General features: G+C 35.3%; 1 protein-coding gene across 3 annotated transcripts in view; it reads right to left on the bottom strand.

Moving 5' to 3' along the window:
- SEPTIN7 (septin 7) overlaps positions 1-19,710 on the bottom strand; it is a 116,302-nt gene that overhangs the window by 22,282 nt on the left and 74,310 nt on the right. For all 3 annotated transcript variants that reach the window (XM_011224199.3, XM_002918653.4, XM_034670436.1), the window contains exons 5-10: positions 11,585-11,685; positions 10,606-10,740; positions 5,443-5,560; positions 3,056-3,148; positions 1,851-1,947; positions 164-215 (exon numbers count right to left, since the gene is read on the bottom strand). In XM_011224199.3, the coding sequence (XP_011222501.1) occupies positions 164-215; positions 1,851-1,947; positions 3,056-3,148; positions 5,443-5,560; positions 10,606-10,740; positions 11,585-11,685 (596 nt within the window). The remainder of the gene's footprint in view (positions 1-163; positions 216-1,850; positions 1,948-3,055; positions 3,149-5,442; positions 5,561-10,605; positions 10,741-11,584; positions 11,686-19,710) is intronic.

Below are 19,710 nucleotides of genomic sequence, written 5' to 3'. Positions count from 1 at the left end.
AACCTTGGCAAAATAATCCAAGTTGTCTCCAAGCAGTGCTTACCTGAGTGCTAGAATGAAGATACCAATTTAAATCAGCTATATTTATAGAAGTCAAAAAATAAATCCAACTTTATTTTGAGAAAGAAAAACACTTGTTATTTTCATCACTGCTCAAACTTACCTTATCAACATATTTCTTAGAATTGTAAAATCACAATGTTCACCATTTTCAACTATTAAAAAAAAAAACACATACGTTATTTCTACTAAACCAAGTCTTTTCAAAGGAAATTTCACAGAATATTGGGGGGGTAACAATGAGAGAATATGCAAAATTTCATTAACTTTTCATTAGATCAAAACTTTTCATTGCAGTTTAAACACTGTAACGTAGTACTTAATTTAAGGGCACGCCGAATAAGTGTACTATAATATTACTTATTGTAGTATAATCCTCAATAAATAAGCTCTCCATTAACAAACAATTTTGAAATTTTGAAAGAGGAGATGGTGTATTCATTTGTAAAAGACTATATTTATTCCATAATAAAATGTATTTTAAAACCTCAGTGTTGGAGTGAGGAGGAATCACTTTAGAAAAGCCTCCTTAAGGTGGCCAAAATAAAAACGTGAGTCAAGAACCTTCAGGTTCTTTATTTTTAAAAAATGAATCACTAATAACAACATTCTGGTGGGGGGGTAACTAAAACTAGAGAAATAAAGCAATTTCATCAGCACATATTTCCTAGGAATTTTAAAGTTCTAAAGCCTCAGCTCAGCAACTGAAGGTTACTAGGGGATGACAGCTGGGAACGAGTACAGTCTCTCACTGAGAAGGAAAACTGCTGATAAGGACAGTAACTTGGAACAATCTGCTAAAAATTACAGAATTTTTCAAACTAATAGCAAGTAGATAAAACATCATGACTCAATCTTGCTTCCAAGTTACTATAACACAGAAGATTAAATATTAGGCCAAACCAATACAATAAACACAAATTTGGGGAAACGTGTCTATTGCCAAGACGACTTCCGAGGTCTGATGCTATAAACTAAGATTTTACCGGTATTTAAAACTCCTTAAAAAATCAGTAATCTCTTAACAGTGAATTTTTTTTTTTTTTTACTCTAAAGATGTGATGCCAAGAAAAGATGACTTTTATCCCAAGGAAAGGTATTATAAAATAATGTGTTTTTTTTTTTTAAGATTTTATTTATTTATTTATTTATTTATTTATTTATTTATTTGACAGAGAGAGAGAGAGAGAGAGAGAGAGAGAGACAGCCAGTGAGAGGAAACACAGGCAGGGGGAGTGGGAGAGGAAGAAGCAGGCTCCCAGCGGAGAAGCCTGATGTGGCTCGATCCCAGGACTCTGGGATCATGCCCTGAGCCGAAGGCAGACGCTTAACGACTGAGCCACCCAGGCGCCCCATGAAATAATGTTTTAATTTGGTGTAAAATGAAAGTTGTTCTCAATAATTCTTGAGGGTCCCAGACCCGTCTAAGACTCAGATAAAAGTGAGAGTCCTTTTCTCTGAAATTATTTTCAATTTCAGAAGATTTATTAGATCCCTTCTTAGCAACCTTTGGGCCCCAGGTAAAGAATTCTTGTACTGTAGGTATGTTTTCAAACAAGAAAAAAGGAGTAGATTTAATGATGGGTTGGAGGATACTGACAAGTGACTTGGAAAGTACTACAATTAGGATTTAACACATACTTGTCTGACTTGGTAGAACACAAGGTCTGAGAAACTGGAATGTACTTATGACCATATGAGGCTAAATGAAACTGAATACAGAACTATCTGAAAATCTAGAATATATCAATGTGAAATACAAATTTTTTACCAAATGAAGAAAACCTTACCTTCAGCAACACCCCAAGGATACTGCCTTCCTCTGACCCTTTTGCCATTAACTTCAATGATAGTATTACTACCTACCACAGCGAGAGGTAAACGGTCCTATAAAACAAAGTATTCTTGTTCAAATATATCTCTGTAGTCCTCACAAATTCAAGAATAAAGAAATTTACATTACTCAACACATTACCAAAAAAACTACCTTGACAGTTTCTGTATTTACTTTTATAGGCCATTCACAATTACTATTTATTATTAAAATTGTCATTACACGGTATTCTCATCAATGTAAACAATGAATAAAACTATATTTTCTCTGAAAATTTAAGAATACGAAGGCATATATACTCCACTCATCAAAGTATCTGTTAAAAAGATCATCTCCAAAAGAAACTATCCCATATTGAAAAAATTAAAAGGGTAAAAAACATATTAGCAGTTAGAGGGAAAAAATGAGGCTTGTGACAAGCCTGCCTATCTAATCACAAATCAACCCTAATAGCCCTGGAAGCAGGGAATATTACAGGTGCTAAACTCTACCTGTGGAACTCCAGCTCTGGAGGACTGGATTTGTATTCATCTAGACTAATTTAGAGTACAATCTTTCAAAATTCTTGTAGCTTCCAGAAATATTTAAGAATATATAAAATATATGACTATTTTATAAAACCACAGAAATTCTTCATTGGTCAGGTATATGTATTTCATTATTTCAAGATAATTATTTGCATAAATAATGCCATTAATTAATACATCATTTTTAGGTTCAGGGTACTTAGGAATGATTATAAATTAAAAAAGAGAAAATTATGTTGGTATAGGTTTTGGGGTTTTTTTTATAAAAAGACAAAAGAAAACATTTTTGTCTGGCTCTTAAAGACTATGCATAGCAGTACTTAGGAACAAATCCTCCTTTCTCATTACCTGTTTTTTTTAAGGAGGAAAATTACATAATATAAAACCTTAACTGAAAATTGAAGACAGAGATTATAAAACAGAGATTATGCTATTCATCTCTCTATTCCACGTCTTATTACATATAACAGCCAATCAACAAAGTTAATTGCAAAGTTGAATTCAACAGTGAATAATCTCCCTATTCATTTTGTAAGCCAACTACTTAAAACTGATATTTTTTATCTTTTCAGCAGATATTTCAGTGGTTTTAAGGCCCTAAAACATTTTAGTGTACATATGGGAATAAACCTACCTTTATCTTTTTAACAAGCTTATTTTCTTCTTCATCATCCGTCTCTGGAAATTCATATATTTTAATTTTATGTTCTTGGATTTCTTTCATTATCTAAAATGAAAGAGGAAGTCAGCAAAAGAGCACCACACATAATTAGTAGATTAGCTTTATTTGTATCATACTCTTCTTAAATTCCTAATTCCTCAGCTCCAATTTCTTTATTATTTTTCAGTGATGCAAAACTAAAAGCAAAGAACTATGCTGATCTTTTTCTCTTTTAATATATTTTTTAAAGATTTTATTTATTTGACAGAGAGCGACAGCGCACACAAGCAGGGGGTGCTGCGCGGGGGGTGGGGGTGGCGGTTGGAAATCCTAAGCAGGCTCCACGCCCAGAGCAGAGCCTGACACAGGACTCCATCTCAAGACCCTGAGATCATGGCCTGAGTCAAAATCAAGAGTTTGGCACTCAACCAACTGAGCCACACAGGCGCCCCCCAATAACTGATTCTAAAAAAGTTCTCCAGGTGATTTTGATAGGCACCCTGTAGTTAAGAACCACTTTGAAGGACAACCACTACAATATGACCAATTTGGAAGCAGACATTATTGTTTACTCATCTTTTTTATCCCTAAGTTCTTAGTGTAATTCCATATCAAGATACATACAAACCAAGACAGAAGGGGAGTTATGTTGGCACAGGTTTTGGTTGTTTTTATAAAAAGACAAATGAAAACATATATTTTGTCTGGCTCTTAAAGATTATGCACAGCAGTACTTAGGAACAAATCTCCCTACTCATTATCTGAAGTAATTGGATTTGGGGAACAATTAGTGTTTGAACTTAAAAAAAGCACATTACAAAATAAAAATGGGCGTGAGTAAATGTAAAATAAATAAATATATACTCCTAGTAGAAATACATACAGCAAAAATGATGAACTACAACATTACCAAAATATACAGATTTAGCATAATCTCAAAGCAAATCTTAACAGATTTTGGGTTGTTGTTTTTTTTTTTTTAAGATTTATTTATTTGAGAGAGAGAGAGCAAGCAGGGGAAGGGGCAGAGAGAATCCTCAATGAGACTCCCTGCCAAGCGCAGTGTCTGATGTGGGGCTTGATCCCAGGGCCCTAGGACCATGACCTGAGCCAAAATCAAGAGTTGACTGCTTAACCAACTGAACCACCCAGGTGCCCCTAGATTTTGGTTTTTGTAGCAGGTTTCAAGGTATTCTAAAATTCATATAGAAAAACGTGGAAAAACAAAGTACCTTGTTACAAAGGGGGCTATAAAGACACTAAGAGATAACTAACTCTAAGATCTATTTTTAAGTATTATACAAAGTAGTTACAGTGTGGGGCGCCTGGGTGGCTCAACTGATTAAGCACTGAATTCTTGATCTCAGCTCAGGCTTTGATCTCAGGATCCTGAGTTCAAGCCCCGCACATGGGGCTCCATGCTGGGAGTGGAGTCTACTTAAACAAAGTAGCTGCAGTTTAAAAAATGTAACATTGGCATAAAATAAAAAATAGGCTACTGGTATAGAAGCGTAGTTCCAGAAATTCACACTACATTTCAAAAAATGTTATATATAACAAACCAAACACAATGAGGAAAAAGTAAACCCCTGCTTTAAAAAGTATTCAGCCTTTCTGGAAAATTAAAAAGTTAAAGACATAATTAAGTGCCACCCAATTCCAAAAAAAATTTAAAAAATAAAATGACAATGTTGGCAAGGCATAGAAAAAATATACTCATTATTAAAAAATCTGTTTTATTGGGAAAGCACCATGACAACATGAAAAAAAAAACTATAAAATAATCATACCCTTTCAAAAAGTAATTCTCTTCCTGCGAATTCAGTCTAAAAAAATAATTCTAGGGGTGCCTGGATGACTCAGTTGGTTAAGCATCTGCCTAAGGCTCAGGTCATGATCCCAGGGACCTGGGATCAAGCCCCTTGTCATGCTCCCTGCTCAGCATGGAGTCTGCTTGGCCCTCTGCCCCTCCCCCCACCCCAGCTCAAGTAAGTGTGTGTGTGTGTGTGTGTGTGTGCGCGCGCGCGCACGTGCACACACGCTCTCTCTCTCAAATAAAATAGTTTAAAAATGTAATTCTAAAGGTGTGGACAGGGGTGGTGGAGGAGGCTGTAACAGTAACATCTAAAAGAGTCTTATATAAATTGACAATGGATAAGGGCACTATTGATAATGGGTAAGAGCTCTGAGGAGAAAACTAAGGCAGATAAAATTTTTAAGAGTTACTTTTAATACAGTATAAATGACCATATAGTAAAGTGGCAAGAGAAATACATTGTAACACATTACACTGAAAATACAAAAACTGCAAACTACACGAGTGGTATAAGAAACCCAAGAATTCAAGCTCCTTTTCTCACCTGTTTTTTAAACTGTTGGCACTCCTCTGGAGTGAGTGTGTCTGCTTTGGCAATAAGTGGAATGATATTCACTTTTTCATGCAAACGCTTCATAAACTCAATATCCAATGGTTTAAGTCTGAAATACACAATATTTAATATGACTGAATTGATCAATTTGGGGGAATAGATCATTCACATCCCCAGCGCTAAATTAAATTCCACTGGAACTACTTTACTTACTTATCAGAACCACTCTCTGAAGATGTACTGGGCCAGCAACAGTTAGGTAGAACAGGACCTCAATAAGCATTGGAGTGGCTAAGAAGGCTTTGACTCCAGCCCCTGAACACCCTGGTCATAGGGTTTTTGGCCCTAAAGAGGAATTAGAAAAACCAGAAAAGCTCCTAATAGGCTTTCCTAGAACAGCCTCTATACTCACTACTCAAAATTTGGGAAATCTGTTTCATTTAAAAAAAAAAAAAATGACAGTCCTCTTTGAACCGCACATTACATTCTTGCTGCTAACTTGATATCTCAGATAAAGGGCTCAAAAGAGAATCTTCTTCAACATCCCTTTTACCCATTACAATCTGGCTTCTGCCTTCACTTTGCTATTATACTTTCAAGAAGGTCACCAAATACTGCCATGCTGCTAATATAATTAGCATTAGTAACTCATAAATATTGTGTTGTTTACCATTACTTCTTATATTTACCCATTATGTAGCATTTGACATTACTCGCTCATAAGCCATTCCCTCAGGGTACTTCTAAGGATCTTCTCTGTAAGTTAGTCCCTTAAGAGTTACCCTCCTCAGACTACTCTACCCTAGGCCCTCTTTTCTCTTTACTCTACATTCTGTATGCTTATCATTGACCACAGTGACTTCTACCATCCTCTGTGAGTCTCAAATCTTCACACCCTGCCCAGATCTCATTCTTATGTTGCAGACTTGTGTTCACCCAGTGGAAATACTACTTGGACATCCAATTTTAACTCCTCAAAATCAAAAGTTCATCTGAACACCCAAATTTTCCCTCCTCTTCTGTGCTATTTTTGAGAATGGTACTACAATCCACCCAATTACTCAAGGCTGAAACCCAGGGTTCCTCCCTCCTCTGATTTTCACTCCCAAAGATTTCCCAAAACCTGCTGAACAAATAAGTGTATTACTTTGGTTCAGGCCATTAAGACCTTTGGTATGGACAATTACTAGACTGCACTCAGTTTTCCTCCAAACCATATACACTACAGTCAGAAAGGTCTTTCTAAAATCCAAATGAGTCATTTCCCTTACTGAAAACCTTACCAAAGGCCAGATTCTTTGGCTAGTATGGCCTACAAGGCCTGTGAAGACAGAGCCGTTCTAGCTGTCCTCATCTCTTAGCATCCCTTACCATCTTTTGCCATCTCCTACTTCTAATATGCCAGCCTTTTTGAACTTCTTGAAAGCACCATACTTTGACCACTGGTCAGGGGCTACTGCCTCTACCTAAAACATGGTTCATTCCCATCCCCCTTCTACTTGGCTTGTCTAATTTCTATTAGTCCTTTAGGACTTGGCTTACAATTCTCATTTCCTCTGGGTATTTTTCTCTGACTTAACACTTCTAAGAAGTCACAACACTTAATCTGCCATATATTGTGTATCTGTTTTCCCCATCTTCTCACTAGAGATCCTTAAGAGCAAGGTCTTTGTCTCATTCATCTATATCTCCAATACCTAGCACAGTGTCGACACCTGGGGTGCCCAAATATTTGCTGACCAAAAAAGTAAGCTGCTGTGATTTTCCTTATGTTCTTGAATAACTCTAAATGAAAACCAAAGAAATTCTTCACATCAAGAATATATTATAGGCTAAAAATTACTATTACACAAAAATAAATGAAGTTGATGGGAATATTCTGCATAGAAATACCATTCTAAATTGGTATTCCTTAACTTACAAACCTTAAAAACTGGAATAAAGATCTAGTTTCATTATGCCCTTGTTAGAGTTCTTTTAAAGTATTATAGTTAAATAAACATATTGTGTGTATATTATATATATAATATATATTCTTAAAAGAGAATCTATATACATAGATACATATATATATCACACACACATATATGTAAGCAGTTGGGAGGTTGGGGACCCAGAGACTAAAGAGGTATTCCTTTTTACTAACAAATAATAAATAATACTATACCTCTTAGTTGTAGTGATGCTGACTGGCAGAAAGATAGGGATATGGAATAGGAAGGCAGGTATGGAGAAGACACCTACCTCCTATTCTAATTCTCCTTATCCTGAATCCTTTGAAATGTGATATTGGCATTCAGAGAATAGGGAACACTACAGAAAAGAGATTGTTGCTGGAATAACACTGTATGATCTATAAACAGCACCCTTACTTCACAAGTCCTAAGTGAAAGAACATACCCAACTTTGAAAAAAATTTAAGTTTTGCTTTTTTTCATCAGTCATTATACACAACACTAAATATAAAAGCCATGGCCTGGTCAATCAATCTCAGATTTGTAAACTTTTATAGTTCACTTTCCAGATTATACTCATGACAAATTTAAGTTACCACCAATACCACCTCATTAAACCAGTAACAGAAAAGAATTCAGTTAATTAAAATTTTAATACATTATAAGATCATTTAATATAAAATATTAAAATCAAAACCTAAGTTACCAAGGTTTTACACTTAAAAGTAAAACAGCACTTGCTGAGTATTTATCATCTCAACTTTTAAAGAGAAAGACACTAAAAAACAACCATGACAAGGAAACGGGTAACATCAACTTTTTAAATATAAAACAAGGCCGAAGAACATTTAAATCTGTTTAAAAATTAAACTTTAGGGGAAAAAAGGTAAAACCTTTATAAAAGCCCCGATAAAACCCTTCTGCCCTTTTAAGTTAGAATACAAATTTCAGAAGCTTACAAAATGTCAACAGCAGAAAACATTTAGTTCACATGTAGATTACATTCTGGTTGAAATTTTTCCTCTGTCCATTTAGTTTTATTTCAGGTCATCTTTTCCAAGAAATTTAGTTTTAAACAATGGAAAGTCCTTTATAGAATTTCTAGAAGATAAACCCACATTAGAGGGAAAAGACTATTTAACCTCAAAGCCTACTGCAAAATAAAATGATTACAGGGCAAATGACAAATACACATACATGTATTTCTCTAAGGGAAAAAATCTATATAAAACCCACTGAATGACACTGATTTTTTTAAAATGGCAATCAGTATTCAAAAGGGTAAAAATACCATTTTAAAATTCAAGTTCCAAGGCAGTTTTTAATTTTAATAGCTATTACCAATCACTGAACAGAAAATGAAGCAACGATTCCTGAAATCATAAATCAGTCCTGTGTTTAGTGATGACACTAGGTGGGTGGAGGTGGGGGACATTATAAATACAATGCTGGATCAATTTATAATTACTCCAAAACAAGACCCCTCAAAAAAGGGAATCTAGGGACTACCTAGATAAGATAGAAAGGCCCTGATTCATCTATTAGACTGCCTAGAATTTCAGTCTGTAGTGAACAGAAGATCAGGAACTCTCTATATAAACTCAGTGTTTTATTCTTTCACTTAATCCACAGTAACACATACCAATGAGCAAAACGTTGTTCCATGCCTAAAAGTAGTGAAAATGAGAAACTATTCAAAAGCACATTTTTTATACCTAGAAAATAAAAATTTTGAACTCCTATCTCTCGTGACAAATAAGAAATGGCCCAAAGCTACTACACATCATTTGAATTACTAAAAAAAAATTTAATCTTATTTCCCATGCAATTTTAAGAAATATACTTTCCCCCAGGGATGGAAGGAATGTGATTTCATGAGAATTACTAAATTCTGGAAAGAGACCAAAAGATCTAAAATAATAAAACTGGATAAAACTGACAAATTTCTATTGACTAAAATGCAGTTAAGATTTTACTCGCTTGGCTTCCAAGAAAAAGCCCTAACAAGTTAACCCAGAATGATTAAAAATAAACAAATAAAAATTAAAAAAAATCAGGAAGAATCTAGCAGGTACTCATAAAAGGCTACATACAGTGTGTTATGTTTTTGAGATTATTTTTTGGGGGGGCCTTTTAAGTAGATAAGTCAATTTTGCATATTAAATATGTAAACTTCTAAGAACACTGTGGAAGAATTTTAGAAACAAAAAAGAAACATTTGCACCACTGTAATCTGACAGTACAAAAATCATAAACTACATAATTTAAAGACTTTTTGCTCAACCATGATAATGATAATGGGCATTAGCTTATCTAGGAAAATGGTGGTGAAAGCAGCAGAAAATAGAAGAGAAAGGTACTTTTATGAAGGAACTGGTTTATACTACTGTAATCTGAGGTGGCGTAATGCTATTTAGTCTGATGCTGTATACTATTCTGGTTCCTTCTGGTAGAGAGATAGCAGCTCTAATCATCAGGTGGCTGAGCTATGTGGGGTCATCTACCCAAACAAAAAGACTGAAGAAAAGTAAATACAAACATCTGCAGTTGACAGCGACACATATATCTACTCAAATGACAGATGAAGTACAAACAATAAAAAAAGGAATAGAGGCTGGCCATACTAACAAGAAGAATAATCAGATCATATGAATGTCTTGATACTTACATTTAAACTCCTAATAAGTAGACGGTTAGCACAGACGATATGAAACTTAAAACATGATTGTGACAGCTAAGGTGAAACAGAGCCAAAGAAACTTAGTGAAGAAATAAATGGCACATAAGAACTTAGGTACTTAACTTTTGGTAACCTTTTCCATCAGATCCATAGTAAAAACATCTTTGGAGTGTCTCAGAATATGTCTCAGCTAATTGTTATAGCTGTTTCTCATTATTTGGTAGTTCAATTTGTGGCAAGAGGTCAAAAGGAAGCTAAACTAGCCACACTGAGACATTAAACCTGTTTCTTATAGTGAAGCAGGTAAAAAAGCCTTATGTGTGAACTAAGAAGTAAAATTACTGTTAGCTTATTTAGGACTTAAAAAATGTTTTTTATAAGTCATTTTTATATAGAATTTGGGATTTCACAACTGGTGTAGTTAAACATATTCCACAGAGATCTGGATCACTAAAATATGCACCCAAAGTTCAGTAATAATAAGCAATAGCAAGTTATCAGAAGTATTAAGGTACTGACCCATGTCCTGAAGGAGCAATGAAGTATAAACAACACTGCACCCTGTTATCAGGCATCTGACGTCTGTTCACTCGAGATTCTGCATTTAGGTAGTCCTCAAATTTACTATCAATGTAGTCAATAACAGGCTGCCAGCTATAGAAAGCAGATAAATAAAATAATTAAGTTGCAATTTACATATGAATGTACAACTGATGACAAAGTGGAGTAATCAATATTTTTAAATGGCAAAACCAATCGAACCAGTGGAAGAAATCTCAAATTATTCTACATACACTGATTCAAAAACAAATATTAATTACACTGAATAAATCTTGATTATTTCAAATCTTTCCAAATCAAAGAAAATTAATTGTATAGTTAAAGCACAGCCAAATTATCACATTATTTGCATTGATAAGTATAGAGTTCTATATTTCAAATGAAAAGACTAAATAATACAAAAACCTCATGATGAATTTATTTAGGTGTTTTAAAAGTTGACACAGAAATTTACTTCAAAAACAATGTGGTACTCAAAGAAAAATTTCAATATTTTTTATAAGATACTAAGGTATTATTTCCAAATAAAATACCATAAATGTTTTCTTAACTTATGACTTGGAAAAACTGAACATTTAAAATCAGGTTTAAATTAGGATGTGATAGAAAATAATACATATAATAAGTGGATAAAATTATGGTAGAAAAATAAAAAGTTTTAACTTCCTCACAATAATGATAATTCTTATATCTATGTTGTTTTGGAATTTGTCTTCAGAATAATTCTATGACAGGTATTATCTCCATTTTATAGAAATCATTTCAGAGAAGTTAAGCAACATTTTCAAGTAAGTGGCAAAGTTGGTATAAGGACTCAAGTCATATCACTTAAAAGTTTAGTGACTTTTGCTAAAATGAGAAGTTTGAAATCTTAAGCAGAAGTCTAACCACCCATACCCCAAATGCAATATAAAGCAGTGATGACAACCCTTCTTACCAATTACTATTATCCACCGCATCTCCAAATCCTGGGGTATCAACTATTGTGAGCAGCAACTGAACACCACCTTCTTTGATTAAAACTTTGGATTGCTCCACCTGTAAGAGTCATTGGTACAGATATTACTACCACACATTACACCTGTGGTTTCCTACAAGGTAAGAGGCAGGAGATGAGCATTAATCAAAACCAACTGGGAAAATTTTACGAACAAAATACCCAACCCCATATTTTCTTTAGAATCAATTCTTGTGGCTATGAGAGGTCCTGGTTACTTGAAAGAAAGGCACATATATAAATAGTGGGTTTAGGGCTTATAATTGACATAAAGAAGGAAAACAGGAACTGAGAAAATAGTAATAGTCACTAAAGCCATATAATACTCATATAATCTAAACGCGTAACTAATAATATAAACAAACAATGTGCTTGAATGATTTGGTAATTCGTAGAAATCAAAGGCAATTGACCAGACAAGTACATCTAATGTATCATTTACAGTAAATGTTTTCCTGGACTATCTCCATCTAGTTTGGTCCAAAACAATTACTCAAGTTAACTTATTACCATTCCCAAATCTTTCTCAGCATGGCTATAATTATTTACACTTGTGTTTATGATATGGCTAAAATCCAATTCTCTTCTCAAATATTATACTGCACATTTAGACCAAAGCAGTCAGCAAAGGTGCAGGCACTGAAAAAAAAAAATCCTACTAACTCTGATTAAAATATTTGGTTCTCATTACAATTTGTAAAAATATTCTACTTGAGAAAGGGTATTGGACTTAAACAATGCCAACAGTTCCTCTTACAATCTAAGATTTTCTGTAACCGCAAGCTGTGTATCAGAACATATAACTCACTCATCTTGGGAATATGCTGCTGCTAGATAAAGTAAACACTGATTCAAACAAAAAAAGGGGACTAACTGCCCAAGAAAAACACAAGCTTTCATTCAATGTACAATTTATATCAAGGGCTAACTAAGACTAGAGATTCGAGGTATACTGACAAGCTAATTTAGAGGGTAGAATTAGACTCAAATTTTGAGTGTTAATTGCCATAAGATGGTATGAATTAAGTACTATAAGGCTTAAGGGAAAAATCTAATCATCAACATGTGAAAAGCAACTTCAACTATTTATGTTTGGAAAGGAAAAGTGACTAATTTCTAGGTAGAAAAAAATTGGGTGTACCTTTTGGGATTACAGATATGATGTCCTTCTATTTTCCTCTGGCAATTTTTACAGAGGCTAGCTGATGCATGAAGAGAGTGAGGAACTAAGACTGCTGAGCAAGAAAGTCTGTAGCAGCACTATCCAATAGAACTTTCTGAGATGACGATGCAAATGTTCTGTATCTTCACTGTCCAATATGGTAGATGCTTGCCATGTGGCTACTTAGCCCTTGAAATGTGACTAGAGCAACTGAGGAGCTGACTATTTATATTAACTATTTCATTTGAATCAACTTAAATTTAAATAGACACACATGGCTTGGTGACACTGAATGGACAGTACAGGTCTATGGGAACCTAAAGTTATTTTGTTAAAAGAAATAGTATTTAAAAAATCTTGTTAAAACTGAAAACACTGCCTGAGATTTGGACATGTATGTCCATGGAAGGGCTTCTAGTCTTTTAGACAAATAAGAGGCAAAGGTCTTATCTTTTAGACCAATGGCCTTTATACTGCTTTAATCCTAGTGTGAACTACCAGTGGAAATTCTGAACATCCCAAATATATTTATTTATATCTACCAAATATATACAATTGGAAGTCTGTTAATAAATATTAACACAGTATTAATTCTCTGTAGATTAAAAAAGGAAACATCAATAAATAGGGTTCTTAATATCTTCTGGCCATTTTCACTAACAACAATGGATGTGCATTGCTTAGAAGACCACTGTTTCACACCACATAGCTAAGATAATACAGCTAGTCTGATACCAGGTTACTCTCATAATATGAGAAAGGCAAAATGAGGAAATAATCAGACTTACCCAGTGTTAGATTTTCAAAACTTAAAAAAGAAAAGTGATATTATGTCATGCGACTTACAAAGTTTATATTCTACATATATGGTTGTCCTCTAGTCAAAGGACAATCGAATTATTTGTCATTATATATCAATTTAAAAAATGGACAATCTCCAACATCTCAATATATCTTGAATTTGCTTCCATCTCCTTCATAAAAACAGGTTATTCATTTATGGTAACTGTCACTGAAGCAGAAATATCCAAAGTAATCATACCATCCCTTTACCTAATAATTCCTTTAAATGACACAGCACTATATATTAGAAACTGATGCAAAATACATTCTCCATGAATCATCCCCCAATTTTACTCCAAACCATTTCTGGTTCCCTTATCACTAAGCAAAGCCCATTTCTACCTTCAATAATAGGTTGTATACTAATCACACACCATACCAGCTTAAATTTTAAGATCCTTGTTTCCTTGTTTTTATAACCAGTTTAACAACTTGTTTACTGAAATAAAAAAAATTAAGATCTATATTTTAAATACTTTGAAGAGTCTATTGTAAAAGGTCTTTTCTGGCCTATGAAATTCTACGTATCCATACATGGTCAAATAGAAAGAAGGCAACATATGGAAGAGATCCAGAAAACTTAACTGTAAACTAGTGCCATTCACAGGATCCGACTGTATCCTATCATCTGGTTTTGCAAGTATCCCCATGGGATCCATGGAAAACAAATTAGTTCAAGTCCAGGAATTTCAAACTTTTCTTAAGAAATCTATTCCAAATGGTCACTTTCCCATGCACTTTACTTAAGCAGGTCACATCAGCATATTTTATGGCATCACTCAAAGTTCTCTAAGATTAAATGCATAATTTAATACTGAAGGAATGAATCAAGAGTATTTTCAATTATGTGTTTCTCTCTGAAAAATAAAACTAAAGCCCATTATATTGTTTATGTACAATTAATTTACTGAGGACTCTTTTGGCCTCCTAGTTCCCAGAAATCCAAAGCACCCTTTTTTCTAATATTGTTCCATTTTTCAATCTGAGGGAAAAAAAAATTAAACCTTCAGTATTTCCATAGCTTCATTTCTTTCATTTTCAAAAGATGGTTAAAGTTTTATAACCTAATGTTTAAGAGTTATTTGTTAAACTAAGTAGAAAGTATTACTTAATTAATTATGTTAAATTTCAAGAAGAGGGTTAAAATTTTCTGTCAGGAGCTTACCTCTCTACCCAAACTTGTTAAGGAGGTGGTATTACAGATAAAGCTCTGCAGGGACTTGGGACAACAGAGACTTAAACAGCCTGAGATATTCCACTTAGCTCAAACACAAAAACTATTTTGATTATTTAATGCTTGAAAAGATAAATATCATCTTAAGTACTTCATTATGTTCCACAAGAAACTAAGAGGCGAGTGACCAATAGTAGAATCATTATGCCTAAAGATTATTTCCTTCTCATCAAGACCCCAACCTAGTTTATTAAGAAAGTTGATCCAGGGACGCCTGGGTGGCTCAGTCGGTTAAGCGTCTGCCTTCAGCTCAGCGCTCAGGTCATGATCCCAGGGTCTTGGGATTGAGTCCTGCATTGGGCTCCTTCTCAGCAGGGAGCCTGCTTCTCCCTCTGCACCGCCCCCCTCATGCTCTCTGACAAAATAAATACATAAAATCAGCAAGTGAGCGGGAGGGAGGGAGGGAGGGAAGGAAGGAAGGAAGGCAGGCAGGCAGGCAGCTGATCGAAAGAAAGGAAAGAAAGAGAGAGAGAGGAAAGAAAGAAAGAAAGAAAGAAAGAAAGAAAGAAAGAAAGAAAGAAAGAAAGAAAGAAANAAGGCAGGCAGGCAGGCAGCTGATCGAAAGAAAGAAAGAAAGAAAGAGAGAGAGAGAAAAGAAAGAAAGAAAGAAAGAAAGAAAAAGAAAGAAAGAAAGAGAGAGAGAGGAAAGAAAGAAAGAAAGAAAGAAAGAAAGAAAGAAAGAAAGAAAGAAAGAAAGAAAGAAAGAAAAAGAGAAAAAGGCAGGCAGTTGATCCAAAGATTCAAATTCTAGGGGCACCTGGGTGGCTCAGTTGGTTAAGCATCTGACTCTTGGTTTCAGCTCAGGTCACGATCTTAGGGTCTTGAGATCAAGCCCCACATCAGGGTCTGCGCTCAGTGTGGAGCCTGACTGAGACCTTCTCTCTCCCTCTCTGCTTCTTCCCCAGCCCCGTGCTCTTGCTCTCTCTCAAATTAATACACTTTTAAGCGCGCGCACGCACACACACACACACACACACTAAATCACTACACCTCATTTCCCCTGACTCCTTACACTAAGATCTTAAGTTGACTGTCTCTTTCATTTTCTATTAGCAAACCCCCTCCTAAACCCTTTATTTCTTTTTCCTTTCCAGCTCAGGTATCTTTCTGTTCCACAAAATTCACAAACTTCAATTTGACAGGAATTTCCCTGCTATCCAATAATCCTTCTATGTGCTCGCTAGTCTCATTCCTCTCTCATTTCCCAGTACGGCTGTTCTCTGTCACCATGCTCAGCAAAGTACCTCATCTCTACATGAAGACAAGAGCATCCCCAATTTGTTTGAAGCAACAGTCTTTCCTTCTGTTCAGTGAAATAGATCCCTTTCTTCCTAAGGTTAATTTCTCAATCTATACCAGGAATCTGACTACTCCATATTAGAGTCATATTGACAACCGTTTAGACTCTTTCCCCTTTATTTTCAACCTCTCATCTCTTAGGGGTTAATTCCCCATAGGATATAAACATTCTCAGGTCTTTCTTGGAAATAAAAACCAATGACTCTCCCAGCACCCTACATTCAACTCTAGGTATTCACTTTCATCCCTTCCTTCATAGGCATCCCATCATCAGTGCCTCATTTACTACTCACTTCTCAAACCAGTGCCATCCTGCCCTCCATTCCTCCTACTTCACTAAAATCTACCCTGCCAAGGTAATCTATAGCACCTTACAGCAGCATATTCTCACTAAATCATATTTGCTTGCTATATCCTTCATGTGACTGACTTAAGAACTTTGATCGTGTCTATCATCACTGTAGCCCCAAAACCTCGAGTAAGATAAACATTCAAATGTCTGTTTAATGAATGGTTCAAAAACTATCAATATTGGACCAATATCAACAAGAGAATTTCCTAACTGGGCTTTATAAAAAGGTCTCAAGGAGTCTATAAGACATTATTTTAGGGACAGGATTCATTGTTTTCACCTTTTCTCACTTCCAAAATTTCTATACCCATTTAATCTGCAAGAGTGATTTGTAGGACTTCATAAACCAAGAAAAAAAAGTTTTAAAGGGGACCAATATAGGGGTGCCTGGGTGGCGCAGTTGTTAAGCGTCTGCCTTCGGCTCAGGGCGTGATCCCAGCGTTCTGGAATCGAGCCCCACATCAGGCTCCTCCGCTAGGAGCCTGCTTCTTCCTCTCCCACTCCCCCTGCTTGTGTTCCCTCTCTCGCTGGCGTCTCTCTCTGTCAAATTAATAAATAAAATCTTTAAAAAAGGGGGGGGGACCAATATAAGGTTGCCAACTAAGAACTCAAAAAACAAACAAAAGCAAGCAAACAAACAAAAAAAAACCCCTAATACTCTTGGGTGCCTGGGTGGTTCAGTTAGTTGAGTGTCTGACTCTTGATTTCGGCTCATAATCTCTGGGTCATGAGATCAAGCCCTGCCTTGGGAGGGAGGGAGTCTGCTGAAGATTCTTTCTCTCCCTTCTCCCTTTGCCCCTCCACCCCCCACACTCTCTCTCTCTCAAATGAATAAATAAATCTTTAAAAAAAAGATCTAACACTCTCATTTCACAAAAGAAATTGAAACAATTTAGTCTCAGAATAAAGGACAGTCTTTCCTTTGGAGATAGTTGGCAACCCTTCACAGACTTGAAATAGGATTCAAAAATTTTCAAATATAACAAAATTATAAAATTTGCTACTATACATACAGCATTGTATGTAATATTTTTCTTAAAACTTTGTTAATCCGAGGATCTATTTTTGAGAATGGAACACAAAGTGGAACAAGTGTTCAATTCTATCACTTCATTTTAATCAGTCTATTAACAAAAAAAAATTCATGAATAAAAACAGAAGTTACAGGTACTATTTCATTCAATGTGAAGTATTCTGAAAGAATGAAGGATAAACAGTACTCTCTAACTTCTTCCCGGAGAGACAGGATAAAACCAGTCTGTATCATGCTAGAAACAATGCAGAGCAGTGGCTCTCAAAGTGTAGTACCCTGACGAGCAGATACATAATCTGGGAACTTTCGAGAAACATGAATTCTTTGGGCCCTGCCTCAAACCTATTAAATAGCAAACTCTGAGGGGAGGGGGACTCAGCAATCTGTTTTAGCAAGCCTTCCAAGTGACTGTGATGTTCACTCTAAGTTTGAGAACCATTGGTATAAAAAACTCTGGGACTGGAGTGTTGGCTCACATTTGAAGCTGCAGCACTCAGTCCTAGGGAGGCTCAAGGCAGGACACGGGAATTAATCGCAAAAGACTTCTATTTAATACTGAAAATTCCATTCAAATCAGAACCACTCATATACAGGAAACTCAGAACCATCTCTCTGTTCAGTGTAGATGCCTCTCTCCTTCCAAGACTGCAAATGTGAAGGAATTTATGATACCAGACTCTTACAAATAAATAATGCTCAAGGAGGAGATTATGAGACTACAGTCTTCATTAAAATCTCACTCCCTACCCCACTACATCACAGGATTTTTCTTTTTGTCTTCTACTTTTTTTTTTTTTTTTTTTTTTTTTTTTTTTTTTTTTTTTTTTGGACAGTTGGAAGTGTTCCAGAAAGCCTTCAGGTCAGGGAAATTGCAGACATTTACCTTTTGAAACTCAGGATTTTAGGTTTCTCCTGGTCTGATATGTCTGGGCTGAGATGTAATACTCCACTGAAAGAATTTATGAGCTTCCAGGAGGAGATTATCTGCTAGATTACGGAACTTGGTGAAAAGCCAGTCAACTGTGAAAGAAAACTACCTTCTATTCTCTAAACAAATGGAATGACTCAGAACATGTTATGTTCTCTCCTGGAAAAGTGAGGAAGAGGGTACACAGGATCTTCAACTTGTTTCTACTATATCAAGGAATACCTCCATACAGTCAGGAAAGAGTACTTCTCTGGGATTCTAGTAAGAATCAATCCAGTTCTCAGATGTTATAGGTCTTAATTTTTGGTAAAAAGAAGAGATTTAAGAATGATACACAGGCCTTTGTCCTAAAAATCGTACTAGAGATACTCTCAAGCCCTAATTACTCCTTTATTTTCAAAAAAAAAGGGAGAGTTGGGAAGACAGTCATAATAGAAGAGAACACTACTGAAATGTTACCTTAAAAGAAGGTCGAGTGAATTTAGACAGGATTATTTAGGAGACAAGCAAATGCAAAAACAATTCTAACAAACTGAGAGCCTCTCCCATCATCTGTAACATGAGAGAAATTACCTTCGGTGACTGAAATGTAAGGGACGATTATCTAGATAAGGAACTCCTCCAAATCAAGGAGAAAAAGAGGGAATATTAAGATGATCAAAGTACTTCAATGAAATCTGAATAATCAGTGAGTATAAAAGACATGTTCAAACTCATAAAAAATCAAAGAAAATTAACTGAAACAATAAAATACCTTTATACTTAATGTGACAGACATACAACAGAAACGAGTGTCCAGGTCCACTAAAAGAATGTATAAAAATATTCATACCATATGATCCTCTCAATTGATGCAGAAAAAGCATTTGACAAAATACGGCATCCTTTCCTGATTAAAACCCCTTCAGAGTGTAGGAATAGAGGGTACATTTCTCAATCTCATAAAAGCCATCTATGAAAAGCCTACAGCAAATATTATTCTCAATGGGGAAAAGCTGGAAGCCTTTCCCTTAAGATCAGGAACACGACAAGGATGCCCACTCTCGCCACTATTATTCAACATAGTACTAGAAGTCCTTGCAACAGCAATCAGACNAACACCAATCAGACAACAAAAAGGGATCAAAGGTATCCAAATCAGCAGAGAAGAAGTCAAAATTTCTCTCTTCGCAGATGACATGATACTCTATATGGAAAACCCAAAAGAATCCACTC

This window comes from Ailuropoda melanoleuca, chromosome 1 (genome assembly GCF_002007445.2).
Source record: "Ailuropoda melanoleuca isolate Jingjing chromosome 1, ASM200744v2, whole genome shotgun sequence".
Taxonomy (NCBI): Eukaryota; Metazoa; Chordata; class Mammalia; order Carnivora; family Ursidae; genus Ailuropoda; species Ailuropoda melanoleuca.
This window is presented reverse-complemented; position numbering and strand designations above follow the sequence as displayed.